General features: G+C 44.9%; 1 protein-coding gene across 2 annotated transcripts in view; it reads left to right on the forward strand.

Annotated features, from left to right (window-relative positions):
- The first annotated feature begins 7,197 nt into the window (after nucleotides 1-7,197).
- Nucleotides 7,198-21,142, forward strand: part of LOC121004076 (sphingosine-1-phosphate lyase 1-like) — a 247,803-nt gene continuing 233,858 nt past the window's right edge. For both annotated transcript variants that reach the window (XM_040436155.1, XM_040436156.1), the window contains exon 1: nucleotides 7,198-7,449. In XM_040436155.1, coding sequence (XP_040292089.1) covers nucleotides 7,438-7,449 — 12 coding nt within the window. In that variant the 5' untranslated portion in view covers nucleotides 7,198-7,437. The remainder of the gene's footprint in view (nucleotides 7,450-21,142) is intronic.

The following is a 21,142-nucleotide window of genomic DNA, read 5'->3' on the forward strand; positions in this document are numbered from 1 at the left end:
TACTGACTACAGCATCTGGAGACGGTACAAGTACTCTACCTATGAAGGGAGCAAAGTGGCTGCATGGTGTACCTATAACAAGTGCAAAGTCTACAGCCCCTGGTGTAAAGATTACAGCATCTGGAGATGGTACAGGTACCTATGAAGGGAGCAATGTAGCTTCTTGGTGCACACTAGAACAGATAGGTGCATGTCATCGCCAGCTCTGTGAGAAGGTCTGTTAGACGTTCTTCGCTACCTCTTGCATGAAGTTCTTTGTTTTGGTTTCACTTTGTCATCTCCTTTCCTTCTCCCAGCTGTCATCTATTTGAACTGATGGTTTCCCTTTATATTCCCTCCCATACTGCCTCACTTTGCGGTTTATACTTCTTCCTGGATGAGTTGTTCACTGCTGGATGCTCCTTCTCCTGATTCCTCAGATAAGTTTCCTTGATTTGTGTTTACTTGCTGGCTTGATTGTAGGTGACCCTGACTCCGTCCGTATTAAGTGCAGGGAGCCGGTGGTCGTGTCCCCTCACTATTATAGGGTTTTCAGGTGTCAGATAGTATAAGGTACGTGGACATGCAATCGTCTACCATAAAGATCTTTGCATGGGCATAGCAGTCAGGGAGAGCTCTAGGGGTTTTATAGGGCTCACCCATATGCTCCTTAGTTTGTGATCAAGCCAGTCGGATGTTTATTTATAAGTTCCAGCTTTCTGCAACACCATCCGTGACATTATAAAGCGCCATAACCGTCTTAAGCATGGATCCGGTTTCAGCCCTGATTGACCGCATGCAAGGTCTTTCACTGGAGGTAGCAGATCTCCGTAAAACTGTGTCTCAGTTTCAGGTGACCAGTTCTGCTTGCGTTCATGGAGTTTGTTCCGAGCCTAAGATCTCGCTTCCGGATACGTTCTCCGGGTGTAGTGAGAATTTTGTTCGCTTTAGAGAGGCTTGCAAACTCAATTTTTGCCTACTTCCCCATTCCTCTGGTGATGAGGAGCAGAGGGTGGGGATCATCATCTTGCTGCTCAGGGATAACGCTCAGTCTTGGGCCTTTTCGCTGACGGTCGGGGCATGGCTCCTCCGATCGGTGGATTAATTTTTTGTAGCCCTGGGGCAGATATATGATGACCCGGATCGTATTGCTCTGGCTAAATCTAAACTGCATCTTTTATGCCAGGGTAAACAGTCCGCAGAGATATATTGTTCAGAATTTCGGAGATGGGCAGCTGATACTGGTTGGAATGATGCTGCACTCCAAAGTCAATTTTGCCATGGTCTTTCGGAAAGATTGAAAGATGAATTTGCTTTTCATGAGAGACCAGCCTCGTTGGAATCTGCTATGTCTCTAGCTGTTCGTATTGAAAGGCGTCTTAGAGAGAGAGAGGAGACTACTCCTTCCTGTCATATTCAGTCCAAGGACAGTGGGGCTGTCTCATTTAGTGCGCAGGGGTCTCAGTCTCTCTCAATCCCCTCTGAGGAGGAGGCCATGCAGCTGGGTTTGCTTGCCTCTGATAGTAGAGGATCCAGCTCTCAGAAGAGGGTTTGTTTCTGTTGTGGGGGTATAAATCATTTGGCTAATGTTTGCCCCTCTAGGAGGTTCATGGAGTTTTCTGAGGGTAATAAAACAAAAATAAAAAAACCCTCTAAAAACTTTCTATTTGCTACTATTGGCAAGGTTGATGCGGAAATTGAAGGTTTGCCATTTACTTGTAGTTCCCGTTTTCTCCTACCTGCCAGGGTGGCGCTAGACAGCAAGAACATTGTTTGTGAGATTTTTGTAGATAGTGGAGCAGCTGTGAATCTCATTGATAATCGATTTGCAATAATGCATGGCATTCCTTCAGACATCGTTTCTGATAGGGGCACGCAATTTGTTTCCAGATTCTGGAAGGCCTTCTGTTCTCGCTTGGGGGTTCGGTTGTCGTTCTCTTCTGCTTTTCACCGCAGTCGAATGGTCAGACCGAACGCATCAATCAGAATCTGGCGACATATCTGCGCTGTTTTGTGGCGGAGAATCAGGAGGATTGGTGTTCTTTTTTGTCCCTTGCTGAGTTTGCTTTAAATAACCGTCGCCAGGAGTCCTCTGATAAGTCACCATTTTTTGGTGCATATGGGTTTCATCCGCAGTTTGGGACATTCTCTGGAGAGAGGTCTTCTGGTTTACCTGATGAGGAGAGATTTTTCTCGTCTTTGTCATTTATTTGGCAAAAGATACAGGGTAATCTGAAGAGGATGAGTGAGAGATATAAGCGTGTGGCAGATAAGAGACGTGTGCCTGGTCCGCACCTGAATGTGGGGGATCTGGTGTGGTTGTCTACAAAGAATATCAAACTGAAGGTTCCTTCCTGGAAGTTGGGTCCTAAGTTTATTGGGCCTTACAAGATCTTGTCCGTCATCAATCCCGTTGCCTTCCGTCTTGATCTTCCTCAGACTTGGAAGATCCATAATGTTTTTCACAGGTCCCTATTAAAACCTTATGTCCAATCCACGGTACCCTGCTTTTTGCCTCCTCCTCCGATTGTTGTTGATGGTAATCTTGAATTTCAGGTCTCTAGGATTGTGGATTCTCGCATTATCAGCGGTTCTCTCCAGTACCTCGTTCATTGGGAGGGTTATGGTCTTGAGGAGAGGATGTGGGTCCCAGTGGCGGACATTAAGGCCACTCGTCTCATCAGGGCTTTCCATAGGTCTCATCCTGAGAAGGTGGGCTCTGAGTGTCCGGAGTCCACCCGTAGAGGGAGGGGTACTGTCACCGCCAGCTCTGTGAGAAGGTCTGTTAGACGTTCTTCGCTACCTCTTGCATGAAGTTCTTTGTTTTGGTTTCACTTTGTCATCTCCTTTCCTTCTCCCAGCTGTCATCTATTTGCACTGATTGTCTCCCTTTCTATTCCCTCCCATACTGCCTCACTTTGCGGTTTATACTTCTTCCTGGATGAGTTGTTCACTGCTGGATGCTCCTTCTCCTGATTCCTGAGCTAAGTCTGTTTCCTTTATTTGTGTTTACTTGCTGGCTTGATTGTAGATGACCCTGACTCCGTCCGTATTAAGTGCAGGGAGCCGGTGGTCGTGTCCCCTCACTATTATAGGGTTTCCAGGTGTCAGATAGTATAAGGTACGTGGACATGCAATCGTCTACCATAAAGATCTTTGCATGGGCATAGCAGTCAGGGATAGCTCTAGGGGTTTTATAGGGCTCACCCATATGCTCCTTAGTTTGGGATCAAGCCAGTCAGATGTTTTTTTATAAGTTCCAGCTTTCTGCAACACCATCCGTGACAGTGCAAGAGCTACGGCAATTGAAGATGGCCTCTATACTCGCCTGGAGGGGGAGAATATGGCTGCATACTGTACTGTAAAGGCTACAGACACTCAATCTGGTGAACCAGGGCTCCCTCTGCATATATGGTTGCGTGTCGCACGCTAGCACCAGAATGGCTGGTTTGGCTACAGCGCCTGGCGAGAACACTCTCCAACCAGGAGGGTGTGTAGAATATAGCCCCTGGTACAGATAGTGCTGGGTACATCATTTGGCAGTGGTACAAGTACGTACGTACCTGGGACACCACGTAGGTGTGCCGGCATGCTAAACACCTGGCGGGCTGACTTATCAGTGTGCAGCCAGGGGAGCGTTATCCGAAAGTCCGCTAGAGGGGATACCAACCCTGAAGAGGAGAGGTTCCTCAGTGGACATTAGTCTTTAACCACCCAGAGAGAATCTGTATGGTGGAAGACCCCCTGATGATCTGTTACCGAGAAAGAATCGGAGCAGAGGTTTTTTCCCCGAGGCAGCGGATGGAATGGCAGGGAAGGATTTATCACCAGCCTCAGACCCCGAGGATGCCGAGAATAGATGTGACAACCCGAGGTAGTCTGCGAGACCTAATAGAGTGTGCCCCATCCGTGGAAGGGTCCCTGGGAGGGCAGAGGTGGCCGCAAGTTTGGGCAGGCAATCGGTGCAGCGACTCTGCCATAGATTTGGAGAGTCGGACAGGATTCCCTATGCTATGGCATGGGACAGGATTCCCTATTGCATGGGACACTTTGAAGCTTTCTGCTAGAGCGCTCTAAACTCCATTATCAAAGCAGCATTCAACATTATGAGCACTAGGACCCTGCAACTCCGGTAATCACTCCCGACCAGAAGGAGACGCTGGGAAGTTAGAACACCATCAGCGCTGTAGGCACGTGGGACGCCGCGGCCACAGGCACGAACAAGTCTCAACCTACTGCTCTAAATACCGGGATTACGAATATTATCTGAGGCAGATACGTAATATAGTGGCTAACCTTGGCTGCACTACGATACTGCCAGGCTGTGTCCCAGTCGAATCACCAAATTGTAAGTAGGGATATTGTCTCCTAATTCGATTACTTACAATCGCTGAAAGCTGCAACAATTATCGATGTATCCGATGTATCCCAGGTTATGACATTTATTTTAATACTGTGGCGATACTCTGTAATAAGATCGGAACTACCTGAAGCCACACATTGCAATAGCTATTGCCTTTTTTTAGTGGATGAACTTTTTAGCATTGCTTTTTAGTATAAATTTTTATCAGTGTGACTCTGCTGTGGATGAAGGACTTACACACACAATTTTTCGAGGATATAGAGGTGGAATCGCCCCTTTCCCTCTCCCCTCACCCTATAGGTGGAACTCTACATATATAGGTGGAAACAACGTATACTCCAACGATCATCTTATACATATGACCCCTACAGGAGGACTCACTATATCTATTTAACCCTTAAGGGTGGACTCACAGTTCAACCCGTAAAAGGTACACTCACGGTATATACAATCCTTAAAGGTGTATTCACGTTATATATATACAATTTTTTCATTGTGGACTCACTATATGAATTTTCTCTTTAACTTTATTTCCCTTTTTTTTGGATTCACTATATGAATTGATCACATGACATGTTTCACAATTTTGTGGTCTGTTGTAGGTGGTATTTATACATTGTGGATGGTGTTTTTTGATTACTACACTGTTAAATATTGAATAATGACCACACCTGTAAGAAGAGAATTGTGACAATTACCATGGTTCACATATGTTACATATATTGACTCATATATACAATATATTTTCTGAGTGGTCAGAGGCTTATAATCATATGGGGATTATCTGAGGCACTCATTGGCTTGCCCAATACTGGTCTGCCCCTGAATGTCTCTTTGAATTTACAACAACTACCCCTGTATTATTCCCTCTGCACAGTTAGAGGTACACAACTACATTTGGGACACCCATAGGCCTACCTGATTCTGGTCTGCCTCCAAGTGTTTTCAAGGTTATAATTATTAGATTACATTATTATTATTATATTCCATATGTGCAATTTGTATCATTCCGGATGAGGTGTGCACAACTATACTATATACTCTACATCGTTTTCTTTGTATAGACGGGGTGTGTCTATACCAGTTGGAGCACCCATTCCATATACAATAGTGGGGTGAGCCACCACAAACCAATATATCCATTACTAGAGGTCAGTTACCTCATGGGGAAAGATTTACATACAACATAATACTAAACGGTCCATTCCCCTCAGAGCAATCCGACTGCCAGAGAAACACAATCACTGGGGGGGACTCAGGGAAGCAGAGGGGGAGGCTGGGAAGGGAAGAAAAATGCCAGCCAGAGGCTGTCTTACCAGACCCCAGGTACTGTCTCCCGAAGAGGTGCTGCAGCAGCTGCAGAGGGGACCAGGGAGGTTGCAGGAGAGATGATAACAAGATGGAGGCATCTTCTTCTTACAGGCAGAGGGAAGAGGCTCCGCCCCCCCAACAGAAAAGCCCACATCTGGCCAGAATAGGAAGGGAGGGTAGCCCCTCCCAGAAGCCAGGAGGGGCCAATGAGGAAGCCCGAGAAACCAAGGAGGGGGCAGGACGAGCGCGGCCTAGCAGGCCCAGAAGCCAGAGCCTCGATTTATGAGGCCGCCGGGGCTTATCGCGGCAGGTGGGCGGGGGCCCTCCGGACAACAAAAAAATAGATGAGGAGGGAGAGGAGCGACGACCAGGGAGGGGAGACACGAGGCAAAGGAAGAACCCGGGGCCCTTGGACAGGCCGGGAGAAAACGCGGCCTAGTCCTGGCAAAAGCCGGGGACTAAAGTAGCTGGAATGGCCGGGGAGGGAGCCAGGAGGGCCGGGGAGAAGAGGAGCGGAATCCATAACGGGATTCTTCGATAACCCGAACTTTGGATGCAGAACTTAAAACACAAGTTCGCTCAACACTACTCACGATTCTTTAAAGGGCTTCTGTCACCCCACTAAAGTCTTTTTTTTTGGGCTAGTTAAATTCCTTATACTGCGATATCTGAAAATATAATGGTCTTAAATACTTTCCTTCAGCAGTTTCTTATAAAAACGAACTTTTATAATATGTAAATTAGGTCTCTACCAGCAAGTAGGGCGTCTACTTGCTGGTAGCCGCCGCAAAAAACCGCCCCCTCGTCGTGTTGATTGATAGGGCCAGCCGCGATCTCCTCCTCCGGCCGGCCCTGTCAGCATTTCGAAAATCGCGCGCCCGTGTTCATTCGGCGCAGGCGCTCTGAGATGAGGAGGCTCAGCACTCCCTCAGTGCGCCTGCGCCGATGACGTCTTCTCTTTCGGTGATGTCATCGGCGCAGGCGCACTGAGGGAGTTCTGAGGAGGCTAGCCTTCTCATCTCAGAGCGCCTGCGCCGAATGAACACAGGCGCGCGATTTTTGAAATGCTGACAGGGCCGGCCGGAGGAGGAGATCGCGGCTGGCCCTGTCAATCAACACGACGAGGGGGCGGTTTTTTGCGGTGGCTACCAGCAAGTAGACGCCCTACTTGCTGGTAGAGACCTAATTTGCATATTATAAAAGTTCGTTTTTTATAAGAGACTGCTAAAGGAAAGTAAGTAAGACCATTATATTTTCATGTATCGCAGTATAAGGAATTTAACTAGCCCAAAAAAAATAAATGACTTTAGTGGGGTGACAGAAGCCCTTTAACTCAAAGAATCAAATGAATCTACTAACTAAGTAGAATCACTTGATTATTTTAACTAGTAGACTTATTAGATTCTTAGAGTCAGTGTACTGTGTGTGACTCAGTGCTTGCTTCACAGATCTGATTGGTTGCAGGGGTGAGCTGGGGTGAGAAATTTGGCTTTCACACACTTGTTACACAAGACCTGCTACGCCACACTGAGCTGCTTCAAACGGATTAGCTCAGTCAGATTAATCGACTCCTCCAGTCCAGTGAAAATAAACGATTCAAAAGAACAATTTGTTCATGAACTGGACATCTCTAGTGGGAAGAGCCAGCAGGCATTGAGTAGGAGACCTTTAAATCAGGGGAGGAGAGCAGGCCGCCGCAGGAGATAGGAAGACCCAATATCAGCTGCCTCCCTCTTATCTCCAGTCCCTAGACAGAGGTCATCGTCCTGACTGACGTTCCTGACATGGACTTCCAGGTGAGAAAACTTTCCCGCAAGTGGTCCCACTGAAAAGCAGTGATCTGTGATTCCCCTGCTGCCATAAATAGCTCCAGGCATGCTGTGAGTTGTAGTTTCAGTGTATCTGGGGAGCCTTAAAGGGATCACACAATAAAATTATAAGTGGCAGGTATTCAGGCAACTTTATAGAAGTCCCATAGCTGCTTGACAGTCTTGCTGGGAGTTGTAGTACCTAAGCTGGGAAGGCTCAGGGCAGTAGTCTTGAGGCTGCTCTCCATTGTCTTTGTTTTCTTGTTAGTAACAGTATTCGGAGCCTTATTAAACTCTGTAGAAGTGATACCTGTGACCTCAGTATACTGGCATAAGGCTCAGTTCATATAGATCCATCACGTGATGGATTAGGTCCGAATATGTTAAGTGAGACTTGCACCATTTTGCAAGCAAGTTCAGCCCCCCTGATGCACCCCTAGAGTAGAAACTCCAAAAAAGCGACCCAATTTTAGAAACTACACCCCTCAAGGTATTCAAAACTGATTTTATAAACTTTGATAACCCTTTAGGTGTTCCACAAGAATTAATGGAAAATAGAGATAACATTTCAAAATGTCTCATTTTTGGCAGATTTTCCATTTTAATAATTTTTTTCCAGTTACAAAGCAAGGGTTAACAGCCAAACGAAACTCAATATTTATGGCTCTGATTCTGTAGTTTACAGAAACACCCCATATGTGGTCGTAAACTGCTATACAGGCACACGGCAGGGCGCAGAAGGAAAGGAATGCCATACGGTTTTTGGAAGGCAGATTTTGCTGGACTGGTTTTTAGACACCATGTCCCATTTGAAGCCCCCCTGATGCACCCCTAGAGTAGAAACTCCAAAAAAGTGACCCCATTTTAAAAACTACACCCCTCAAGGTATTCAAAACTGATTTTGCTAACTTTGTTAACACTTTAGGTGTTCCACAAGAATTAATGGAAAATAGAGATAAAATTTAAAAATTTCACTTTTTTGGCAGATTTTCCATTTTAATAATTTTTTTCCAGTTACAAAGCAAGGGTTAACAGCCAAACAAACCTCAATATTTATGGCTCTGATTCTGTAGTTTACAGAAACACCCCATATGTGGTCATAAACTGCTGTACTGTTTTTGGAAGGCAAATTTTGCTGGACTGTTTTTTTGACACCATGTCCCATTTGAAGCCCCCCTGATGCACCCCTAGAGTAGAAACTCCCAAAAAATGACCCCATTTTGGAAACTACGTTTGGTACTATTTTAGGGTACATATGATTTTTGGTTGCTCTATATTACACTTTTTGTGAGGCAAGGTAACAAGAAATAGGCAAGGTAACAAAAAATAGCATTTTTTTTTAATGATTCTTTAGTGTCTCCACATTCTGAAAGCCATAGTTTTATTTATTTTTTTGGTGACTGTCTTGTGTAGGGGCTCATTTTTTTCAGGATGAGATGATGGTTTGATTGGCACTATTTTGATATGCGTATGACTTTTTGATTGCTTGCTATTACACTTTTTGTGATGTAAGGTGACAAAAAATGGCTTTTTTTACACCGTTTTTATTTTTTTACGGTATTCATCTGAGGGGTTAGGTCATGTGATATTTGTATAGAGCAGGTTATTACAGACGCAACGATACCTAATATGTATACTTTTTTTATTTATGTAAGTTTTACACAATAATATTTTTGAAACAAATAAAAATCATGTTTTAGTGTTTCCATATTCTGAGAGCCATAGTTTTTTCAGCTTTTGGGCGATTATCTTAGGTTGGGTCTCATTTTTTGCGGGATTAGATGACGGTTTGATTGGCACTATTTTGGGGTGCATATGACATTTTGATCGCTTGCTATTACACTTTTTGTGATGTAAGGTGACAAAAAAATCGGCTTTTTTTACATATATTTTTTTTTTTTATGGTGTTCACCTAAGGGGTTAGGTCATGTGATATTTTTATAGAGCATGTTATTATGGATGCGGCGATACCTAATGTGTATACTTTTTTAATTTACTTAAGTTTTACACAATAACAGCTTTTTTTAAACAAAAAAAATGATGTTTTAGTATCTCCATATTCTGAGCCATAGTTTTTTTTTTTTTGGGCGATTGTCTTAGGTATGGGCTCATTCTTTGCGGGATAAGGTGACAGTTAAATTGGTACTATTTTGGTGGGCATATGCCTTTTTGATCGCTTGCTATTGTACTTTTAGTGATGTAAGGTGACAAAAAATTGTTTATTTAGCACAGTTTTTATTTTTATTTTTTTTACGGTGTTCATCTGAGGGGTTAGGTCATGTGATATGTTTATTGAGCCAGTCGATACGGATGCGGCGATACCTAATATGTCTACTTATTTTTTACCAATTCTTTTACTTTTTTGGGGGGAAATGATTATTTATTTATTTTTTACTTAAAACTAAACATTTTTTGGGGGAAAACTATTTTTTAAACTTTTTTTTTTACTTTATTTTTTTGTCCCACTTTGTGACTTCAACTTTTGGGGGTCTGATCCCCTTTACAATGCATTCCAATACTTCTGTATTGGAATGCATTGGCTGTATGAGCAATACAGTGTGTATCACTTATACAGCTTCCTGCCTGTGAGATCCAGGGGGCTGGATCTCACAGGCTCTTCACCAGAAGGCAGCGCCGATGCCTAAGGAAGGCATCGCTCTGCCTTCCATGCCATCGGATCCCCATTACAGCAGCACGGAGACCCGATGGCACCGCCGATCCCCACCGGGGCGACTCGTAAACGCAGCAAACCGCACATTGTCCCAGGGTGCCTGCTGATTGATTTCAGCAGGCACCCAGTCCCGATCACCGCCCGCCGCGTGGCGGTGATCGGAACTACACATGACGTACAGGTACGTCATGTGTCCTTAACTACCGGGACATCATGATGTACCGGTACGTCATGTGTCTCCAAGAGGTTAATATAGAAATAGTTGATACATATATGCTTTGGTTTCATTCACATTAGAGTCATGTGAATTATAATAAAATAAAATAGTAAAAGATTTAAAAAAAAAGAAAAAAAAAAGATTATATACAATACCTTGCAAAGAATTCACCCCCTTGACTTTTTTCATGTTTTGTTACATTACAGCCTAAGTTCAATGTATTGTTAATCTGAATTGTATGTGATGGATCAGAACACAATAGTCTAAGTTGGTGAAGTAAAATGAGAAATATATATAAATAAAACTATTGTTTATAAATAGAAAACAGAAAATTGGCATGTGCGTATGTATTCACCCCCTTTGTTAGGAAGCCCATAAAAAGCTCTGGTGCAACCAATTACCTTCAAAAGTCACATAATTAATGAAATTATGTCCACCTGTGTGAAATCTAAGTGTCACATGATCTGTCATTACATATACCTTTTTGAAAGGCCCCAGAGGCTGCAACACCTAAGCTAGAGGCATCACTAACTAAACACTGCCATGAAGACCAAGGAACTCTCTAAACAAGTATGGGACAATGTTGTTGAAAAGTACAAGTCAGGGTTAGGTTATAAAAAAATATCCAAATCTTTGATGATTCCCAGGAGCACCGTCAAATCTATCGCAACCAAATGGAAAGAACATGGCACAACAGCAAACCTGCCAAGAGATGTCCGCCCACCAAAACTCACAGATCGGGCAAGGAGGGCATTAATCAGAGAGGCAGCACAGAGTCCTAAGGTAACCCTGGAGGAGCTGCAGAGTTCCACAGCAAAGACTGGAGTATCTGTACATAGGACGACAGTGAGCCATACGCTCCATAGAGTTGGGCTTCATGGCTAAAGCAACACTTGACTGGTTTAAGTGGAAACATGTAAATGTGTTGGAATGGCCTAGTCAAAGCCCAGATCTCAATCCAATAGAAAATCTGTGGTAAGACTTAAAAGATTGCTGTTCACAAGTGCAAACCATCCAACTTGAAGGAGCTGGAGCAGTTTTGCAAGGAGGAATGGGCAAAACTCCCAGTTGTAAGATGTGGCAAGCTCATAGAGACTTATCCAAAGCGACTTAGAGCTGTGAATGCCGCAAAAGTGGCGGCCATGTGTGGTCTGCAGATTGCCGGTATCCATGTTTTGCGGATCGGCAATTTGCGGGCTGCCAAACATTACGGTCGTGTGAATGTAGCCTAATGCTGCACACGGAACAGCATTGCAAACAAAAGGGGTCAATTACTATGCTGAAATTCTCCTAAATTAGGTGTATTTCAGGTGAAGATAGTGGCACAACGACCAGTTCAGGGCTTTATTAAGACCGGCATAACCGTGCCCCAAAGTTTTTTAACGAGTCGACTTTGGATCTATTATCCAAAGCTCGATTTGCTCAACCCTACCCATGATTGGTTATTTTCAGCTGCCACAGCACCAGGAACTCTTTAAGCAACCTCGTTCGCATTATATGTGGAGTAACCAAACAGGTTTTTCTGCTCTACATCTGGTCTGGTAAGCAGATTGTTGCCTCATATATTTTTATTTTTGCTGTTTGTATAATTATTGCATTATTAGAGTACCATGATGATGACATGTCATTGCAAAATGGAGGCGGTGATGGCGACGATCTCATTGACACACATTCATCACACTACTATCCTTTAATAATTCATTCTGAACTGGTCCTGCAGCTTAGTAATCCACCAGCACAGAAGTCAATAGGCCTCCTGCATGAAAAGTCTACAAACCCTCACGTGGCTTTGTTATTTGGTCTACACATCATCTCTACCATGGTTCCTATAATCACCGGATGCTACTACCAGCTGACCTCTTTACAGATGAGTATCACTTAGGATACGACCACACCACGCGATCATGACATGGTTGTAATGACGGCCATGCTAAGTTCAAGGACCTGTTCAGTGGGTCTGTACAATTAATGACCTTCAATACCTCGCGGCCATTAACAATACAGATCCACTAAACGGTGTGGTCTTTGTTAATTTAATTAGAGCCCGCTGTAGCCCTTTCGGGTGTGGTCGTACCCTGATACAAAGAGATACTCTTCTGTGTGGTCATACCCTAACATATTCATAGTCTTGTTAATGGGTCTATCTAGCTTCTGTGCGTGGTCTAGATTGTCATCATTACTATACTTTATTAGCAATCAACTTTTATTGCACCAGCACTGGTGTTTGGGTGCATCTCCCCTTCTATATATCTTCAATACTCCCTACTTTAGTCCCTGAAGAACATCATATATGAGGTTGTCAAATGGAGCATGATAATTTTATATACAGGCCTATCCTAGTCATGTGGAGCCCAGTCAATATATATATATACACTGCTCAAAAAAATAAAGGGAACACAAAAATAACACATCCTAGATCTGAGTTAATTAAATATTCTTCTGAAATTCTTACATAGTTGAATGTGCTGACAACAAAATCACACAAAAATTAGAAATCAAATTTTTCAACCCATGGAGGTCTGGATTTGGAGTCACACTCAAAATTAAAGTGGAAAAACACACTACAGGCTGATCCAACTTTGATATAATGTCCTTAAAACAAGTCAAAATGAGGCTCAGTAGTGTGTGTGGCCTCCACGTGCCTGTATGACCTCCCTACAACGCCTGTGCATGCTCCTGATGAGGTGGCGGATGGTCTCCTGAGGGATCTCCTCCCAGACCTGGACTAAAGCATCTGCCAACTCCTGGACAGTCTGTGGTGCAACGTGACGTTGGTGGATAGAGCGAGACATGATGTCCCAGATGTGCTCAATTGGATTCAGGTCTGGGGAACGGGCGGGCCAGTCCATAGCATCAATGCCTTCGTCTTGCAGGAACTGCTGACACACTCCAGCCACATGAGGTCTAGCATTGTCTTGCATTAGGAGGAACCCAGGGCCAACCGCACCAGCATATGGTCTCACAAGGGGTCTGAGTATCTCATCTCGGTACCTAATGGCAGTCAGGCTACCTCTGGCGAGCACATGGAGGGCTGTGCGGCCCTCCAAAGAAATGCCAGCCCACACCATTACTGACCCAATGGCAAACCGGTCATGCTGGACGATGTTGCAGGGAGCAGAACGTTCTCCACGGCGTCTCCAGACTCTGTCACGTCTGTCACATGTGCTCAGTGTTAACCTGCTTTCATCTGTGAAGAGCACAGGGCGCCAGTGGCGAATTTGCCAATCTTGGTGTTCTCTGGCAAATGCCAAACGTCCTGCATGGTGTTGGGCTGTAAGCACAACCCCCACCTATAGACGTCGGGCCCTCATATCACCCTCATGGAGTCTGTTTCTGACCGTTTGAGCAGACACATGCACATTTGTGGCCTGCTGGAGGTCATTTTGCAGGGCTCTGGCAGTGCTCCTCCTGTTCCTCCTTGCACAAAGGCGGAGGTAGCGGTCCTGCTGCTGGGTTGTTGCCCTCCTACGGCCTCCTCCACGTCTCCTGATGTACTGGCCTGTCTCCTGGTAGCGCCTCCATGCTCTGAACACTACGCTGACAGACACAGCAAACCTTCTTGCCACAGCTCGCATTGATGTGCCATCCTGGATAAGCTGCACTACATGAGCCACTTGTGTGGGTTGTAAACTCCGTCTCATGCTACCACTAGAGTGAAAGCACCGCCAGCATTCAAAAGTGACCAAAACATCAGCCAGGAACCATAGGAACTGAGAAGTGGTCTGTGGTCACCACCTGCAGAACCACTCCTTTATTGGGGGTGTCTTGCTAATTGCCTATAATTTCCACCTGTTGTCTATCCCATTTGCACAACAGCATGTGAAATTGATTGTCACTCAGTGTTGCTTCCTAAGTGGACAGTTTGATTTCACAGAAGTGTGATTGACTTGGAGTTACATTGTGTTGTTTAAGAGTTCCCTTTATTTTTTTGAGCAGTGTATATATATATACAGTACAGACCAAAAGTTTGGACACACCTTCTCATTCAAAGAGTTTTCTTTATTTTCATGACTATGAAGGCATCAAAACTATGAATTAACACATGTGGAATTATATACATAACAAACAAGTGTGAAACAACTGAAAATATGTCATATTCTAGGTTCTTCAAAGTAGCCACCTTTTGCTTTGATTACTGCTTTGCACACTCTTGGCATTCTCTTGATGAGTTTCAAGAGGTAGTCACCTGAAATGGTCTTCCAACAGTCTTGAAGGAGTTCCCAGAGATGCTTAGCACTTGTTGGCCCTTTTGCCTTCACTCTGCGGTCCAGCTCACCCCAAACCATCTCGATTAGGTTCAGGTCTGGTGACTGTGGAGGCCAGGTCATCTGGCGCAGCACCCAATCACTCTCCTTCATGGTCAAATAGCCCTTACTTTCAAAGTTTTCCCAATTTTTCGGCTGACTGACTGACCTTCATTTCTTAAAGTAATAAAGGCCACTCGTTTTTCTTTACTTAGCTGCTTTTTTCTTGCCATAATACAAATTTTAACAGTCTATTCAGTAGGACTATCAGCTGTATATCCACCTGACTTCTCCTCAACGCAACTGATGGTCCCAACCCCATTTATAAGGCAAGAAATCTCACTTATTAAACCTGACAGGGCACACCTGTCAAGTGAAAACCATTTCAGGGGACTACCTCTTGAAGCTCATCAAGAGAATGCCAAGAGTGTGCAAAGCAGTAATCAAAGCAAAAGGTGGCTACTTTGAAGAACCTAGAATATGACATATTTTCAGTTGTTTCACACTTGTTTGTTATGTACATAATTCCACATGTGTTAATTCATAGTTTTGATGCCTTCAGTGTGATTCTACAATTTTCATAGTCATGAAAATAAAGAAAACTCTTTGAATGAGAAGGTGTGTCCAAACTTTTGGTCTGTACTGTATATATATATATATATATATATATATGTATACTAATAAAAGCCCTGTGTACGTGCTCAGGGCTGTTGTCCGTGCGTGTGTGCCGATTAGTGAAGTGCGCATGCGCAGCGCACAAACCAATCAGCACACACGAAGCGCACAAACCAATCAGCACACACTCCACACACACATCAGGGTGAGTGTGTGCCGATTATATACCATATTTGAGTTCTCTCCAATCCGTTGGTATATTTTAATTTGAAGCGTCCCCATCACCATGGGAACGCCTGTATGTTAGAATATACCATCGGATTTGAGTTAGATCGTGAAACTCAGATCCGACAGTATATTCTAACACAGAGGCGTTCCCATGGTGATGGGGACGCTTCAAGTTAGAATATACTAAGAACTGTGTACATAACTGCCCCTTGCTGCCTGGCTGCACCCGATCTCTTACAGGGGGCTGTGATCCGCACAATTAACCCCTCAGGTGCCGCACCTGAGGGGTTAATTGTGCGTATCATAGCCCCCTGTAAGAGATCAGGTGCTGCCAGACAGCAGACCCCCCTCCCTCCCCAGTATTAAATTCATTGGTGGCCAGTGCCAGATTCGAACCCACAACCTTCTGAATCAGAGGCAAAGCACTTACCCACACGGCCATAAGAGCTGCATTGCCACTGACTGAAAAAATATGAGACTTCTACTGTTAAAGTTGGCTAAGTGTACATCTATACACATGACAGCTGCCCCAACACACCCAGCACTGCTATATCTCTATATGACAGCTGTCCCAGCACACTCAGCTCTACTATATCTCTATATATGATAGCTGCCCCAGCACACCCAGCTCTGCTACATCTAATACACATGACAGCTGCACCAGCACACTCAGCTCTAATTTATCTCTATATATGACAGCTGCCCCAGCAAACCCAGCTCTGCTACATCTATACACATGACAGCTGCCCCAGCTCACCCAGCTCTGCTACATCTAATACACATGACAGCTGCACCAGCACACTCAGCTCTACTTTATCTCTATATATGACAGCTGCCCCAGCAAACCCAGCTCTGCTACATCTATACACATGACAGCGGCCCAAACACACCCAGCTCTGCTACATCTATACTTATGACAGCTGCCCCAGCACACTCAGCTCTGCTATATCTCTATATATCTATCTACTGTATAGCAATACTTAGAGATATATAGATGTAGCAGAGCTGGGTGCGCTGGGGCAGCTGTCATATATAGAGATATAGTAGAGCTGAGTGTGCTGGTGCAGCTGTCATGTGTATTAGATGTAGCAGAGCTGGGTGTGCTGGGGCAGCTATCATATATAGAGATATAGCAGAGCTGAGTGTGCTGGGACAGCTGTCATATAGAGATATAGCAGTGCTGGGTGTGTTGGGGCAGCTGTTATGTGTATAGATGTACACTTAGCCAGCTATAACAGTAGAAGTCTCATATTTTTTCAGTCAGTGGCAATGCAGCTCTTATGGCTGTGAGGGTAAGTGCTTTGCCTCTGATACAGAAGGTTGTGGCTTCGAATCCCGGCTAAATTAGAATACACAAGCACTGACTCCATATATAGACATACAGGGCGGGACACAGGAAGAGGCTGCATCGCATCGCTGACATGGAGGTAAGTATAAGTGTTTTTTTTTTTTTTAATACCCGACTGTTACTGCCATGGGGGGAGTGGGAGGCACTTAATACTGGCACATGGGGGGGGAGGGGGGTTGGCACCTGATACTGGCACATGGAGGGGGGTGGGGGTTGGCACTATGATACTGGCACATGGGGGGGGAAGGAGAGAGGCACCTGATACTGGCACATGGGGGGGGGGGTTGGCACTATGATACTGGCACATGGGGGGAAGGAGAGAGGCACTTGATACTGGCACATGGGGGAGGGAGGAGAGAGGCACTTGATACCACACACACCACACAAAAACAAAAGTTTTAGATTTTAGAAAAACTGACTTTTCTAAAATTAGATTAGTGGTATACGAGTTCCTATCAGATTGGAACAGTTTCATTGGAGTCCAGGAGAAATGGGACTACTTAAAAGAGGCATTATTGAAGGCAACAGAAAATTGCATTAGGCTTGTCAGTAAAAGCAAAAAAAGGAAAAGACCACTGTGGTACTCAGCAAAAGTGGCCAAAATCATTAAAAACAAAAAGATAGCATTTAGGAATTATAAAAAACAAAACAAAACGAGGATGACAGGCTAATTTACAAGATTAGGCAGAGAGAGGCCAAACAAGTTATAAGAGCTTCTAAAGCACAGGCAGAAGAGAAATTAGCTCAGTCAGGGAAAAAAGGCGATAAGGCATTCTTCAGATACATAAAGGAAAAAAGGAAACTAAAACAAGGAATTGCAAAATTAAAAACAAAAGAAGGAAGGTATATGGAAGAAGATAAAGAACTAGCTGACTGCCTCAATGAATACTTCTGTTCAGTCTTTACGAAGGAAAATGAAGGAAAAGGACCTCAGTTAGGAAAGAAGACTAATGAATCTTTTGATGCATGTGTCTTTACAGAGGAAGAGGTTCTAAGTCAGCTGTCTAAAATCAATACAAATAAGTCACAGGGGCCTGATGGGATACACCCAAAGCTATTAAAAGAGCTCAGCGGTGAACTAGCAAAACCATTAACAGATTTATTTAACCAATCACTGGCAACAGGAGTCGTCCCAGAAGATTGGAAATTAGTAAATGTTGTGCCGATTCACAAGAAAGGTAGTAGGGAGGAATCGGGCAACTATAGGCCAGTAAGCCTGACATCAATAGTGGGGAAATTAATGGAAACCATACTTAAGGAGAGGATTGTGGAACATCTAAAATCCCATGGATTGAAAGATGAAAAACAGCATGGGTTTACTTCAGGGAGATCATGTCAAACTAATCTTATTGATTTTTTTGATTGGGTGACTAAAACAATAGATGGCGGAGGTGCAGTAGACATCGCTTATCTAGACTTCAGTAAGGCTTTTGATACTGTCCCACACAGAAGGCTTATCAATAAATTGCAGTCTTTGGGCTTGGACTCCCATATTGTTGAATGGATTAGGCAGTGGCTGAGGGACAGGCAACAGAGGGTTGTAGTCAATGGAGTATATTCATACCAAGGTCTTGTTACCAGTGGGGTACCTCAGGGATCTGTTCTGGGACCCATATTGTTTAATATCTTTATCAGCGAAATTGCAGAAGGCCTCGATGGTAAGGTGTTTCTTTTTGCTGATGACACAAAGATTTGTAACAGGGTTGATGTTCCTGGAGGGATACACCAAATGGAAAAGGATTTAGGAAAACTAGAGGAATGGTCAAAAATCTGGCAACTAAAATTTAATGTGGATAAGTGCAAAATAATGCACCTGGGGCGTAAAAACCCAAGAGCAGAATATAAAATCAGTGATACAGTCCTAACCTCAGTATCTGAGGAAAGGGATTTAGGGGTCATTATTTCAGAAGACTTAAAGGTAGGCAGACAATGTCATTGAGCAGCAGGAAATGCTACCAGAATGTTTGGGTGTATAGGGAGAGGCATTACTAGTAGAAAGAGGGAGGTGCTCATGCCGCTCTACAGAGCACTAGTGAGACCTGATTTGGAGTATTGTGCGCAGTACTGGAGACCATATCTCCAGAAGGATATTGATACTTTGGAGAGAGTTCAGAGAAGAGCTACTAAACTAGTACATGGATTGCAGGATAAAACTTACCAGGAAAGATTAAAGGACCTTAACATGTATAGCTTGGAAGAAAGACGAGACAGAGGGGATATGATAGAAACTTTTAAATACATGAAGGGAATCAACAAGGTAAAAGAGGAGAGAATATTTAAAAGAAGAAAAATTGCTACAAGAGGACATAGTTTTAAATTAGAGGGGCAAAGGTTTAAAAGTAATATCAGGAAGTATTACTTTACTGAGAGAGTAGTGGATGCATGGAATAGCCTTCCTGCAGAAGTGGTAGCTGCAAATACAGTGAAGGAGTTTAAGCATGCATGGGATAGGCATAAGGCCATCCTTTATATAAGATAGGGCCAGGGGCTATCCATAGTACTCAGTATATTGGGCAGACTAGATGGGCCAAATGGTTCTTATCTGCCGACACATTCTATGTTTCTACTTTTTTTTTGGGTGGGGGAAGATGGCACTGTGATACTGGGACATGGGGGGGGGGGGGGGGGGAGAGAGGCACATGATACTGGCACTTTTGGGGGGGGGGGGAGATGGCACTTGATACTGGCACGTGTGGGGGGGGGGGGGGGTTTGGCACTTGATACTGGCACATGGGTGGGTTTGGCACTATGATACCGGCACATGGGGGGGGGGGGAGAGGCACTTGATACTGGCACTTTTTTGGGCGGGGGGGGGGGGGGTGTGGCACTATGATACTGGGACATGGGGGGGAAGAGAGAGGCACTTGATACTGGCACATGGGGGGGTTTGGCACTATGATATTGGCACATGGGGGGTGGGAAGGAGAGAGGCACTTGATACTGGAACATGATGGGGGGGCATCTATGGGGGACTATAGGCCGGCAGCCTATCAGAGGCTGGACACTGAGGGCATCTACTGGGGCACTATATATGGGGCATTTTATACTGGTACATTATGAGGGGCACTAGCAGGAAGGGGGGAGAGGAGCACTATGGGGAAATTTACTGGGGGCACTATATAGGGGTATTTTATACTGGGACATTATGGGGACATTAGCTCAACTGGGGGCAATACAAGGGGGTATTTTTTGCACATTAAAAGGAGAATTATTTCTACTGGGACGGCATTATGGTGGGCTTTATTACTCCCCCATGGTATGACCCCTGAGTAGCATCACCAGCCTCTCCCTGCTCTGATATCCCTCTGCCCCTTCTCCAAATCCTTATTATGAAATCTTTCTCATTAGGATAAAACACAACATGAGCCCCACCGAGCCCCCGGCCAAAGTGTAGCGTCCTGGCTTCCATGGTAACCGATCGGGGCCCCAGCGATTAAACTGGGACTCCGATCGGAACTCTCCGCTGCCACCAATGATGGGGGGGTGATTTTAATTAGAGGGGGGGGGAGAGGGGAGGCCGCACTGGCCACATATTGCTTTTAATACTGGGGAGGGAGGGAGGGGGCGCCGCACTGGCCACCAATGCTTTTTATACTGGGGAGGGAGGGGGGGCCGCACTGGCCACATATTGCTTTTAATACTGGGAAAGGAGGGAGGGGGGGCCGCACTGGCCACATATTGCTTTTAATACTGGGGAGGGAGGGGGGGGCCTGCACTGGCCACCAATGCTTTTTATACTGGGGAGGGAGGGAGGGGGGGGGGCCACACTGGCCACCATTGCTTCTTATACTGGGGAGGGAGGGAGGGATGGGGGGCCGCACTGGCCACATATTGCTTTTTATACTGGGGAGGGAGGGGGGGCTGCACTGGACACCAATGCTTTTTATACTGTGGAGGGAGGCACCTGAGGGGTTAATTGTGCAGATCACAGCTCCCTGTAAGAGATCGGGTGCTGCCAGGCAGCAGGGGGCAGTTATGTACACAGTTCTTAGTATATTCTAACTTGAAGCGTCCCCATCACTATGGGAACGCCTCTGTGTTAGAATATACTGTCGGATCTGAGTTTTCACGATAGTGAAAACTCAGATCTGAAAAAGTTGTTATGCAGACGGATCCGCACTGAACGGATACCATCGTTTGCATTTATAGGTGCGGATCCGTCTGTGCAGATACCAGACAGATCCGCACCTAGCGCAGGTGTGAAAGTAGCCTAAAATAGGGACTCCTGACTTTACATTGAAAGTCAATGGGGGACGGATCCGTTTGCAATTGCACCAATATTGTGTCAATGTAAACGGATCCGTCCCCATTGACTTACATTGTAAGTCAGGACGGATCTGTTCGGCTCCGCACCGCCA

This window comes from Bufo bufo, chromosome 6 (genome assembly GCF_905171765.1).
Source record: "Bufo bufo chromosome 6, aBufBuf1.1, whole genome shotgun sequence".
Classification (NCBI taxonomy): Eukaryota; Metazoa; Chordata; class Amphibia; order Anura; family Bufonidae; genus Bufo; species Bufo bufo.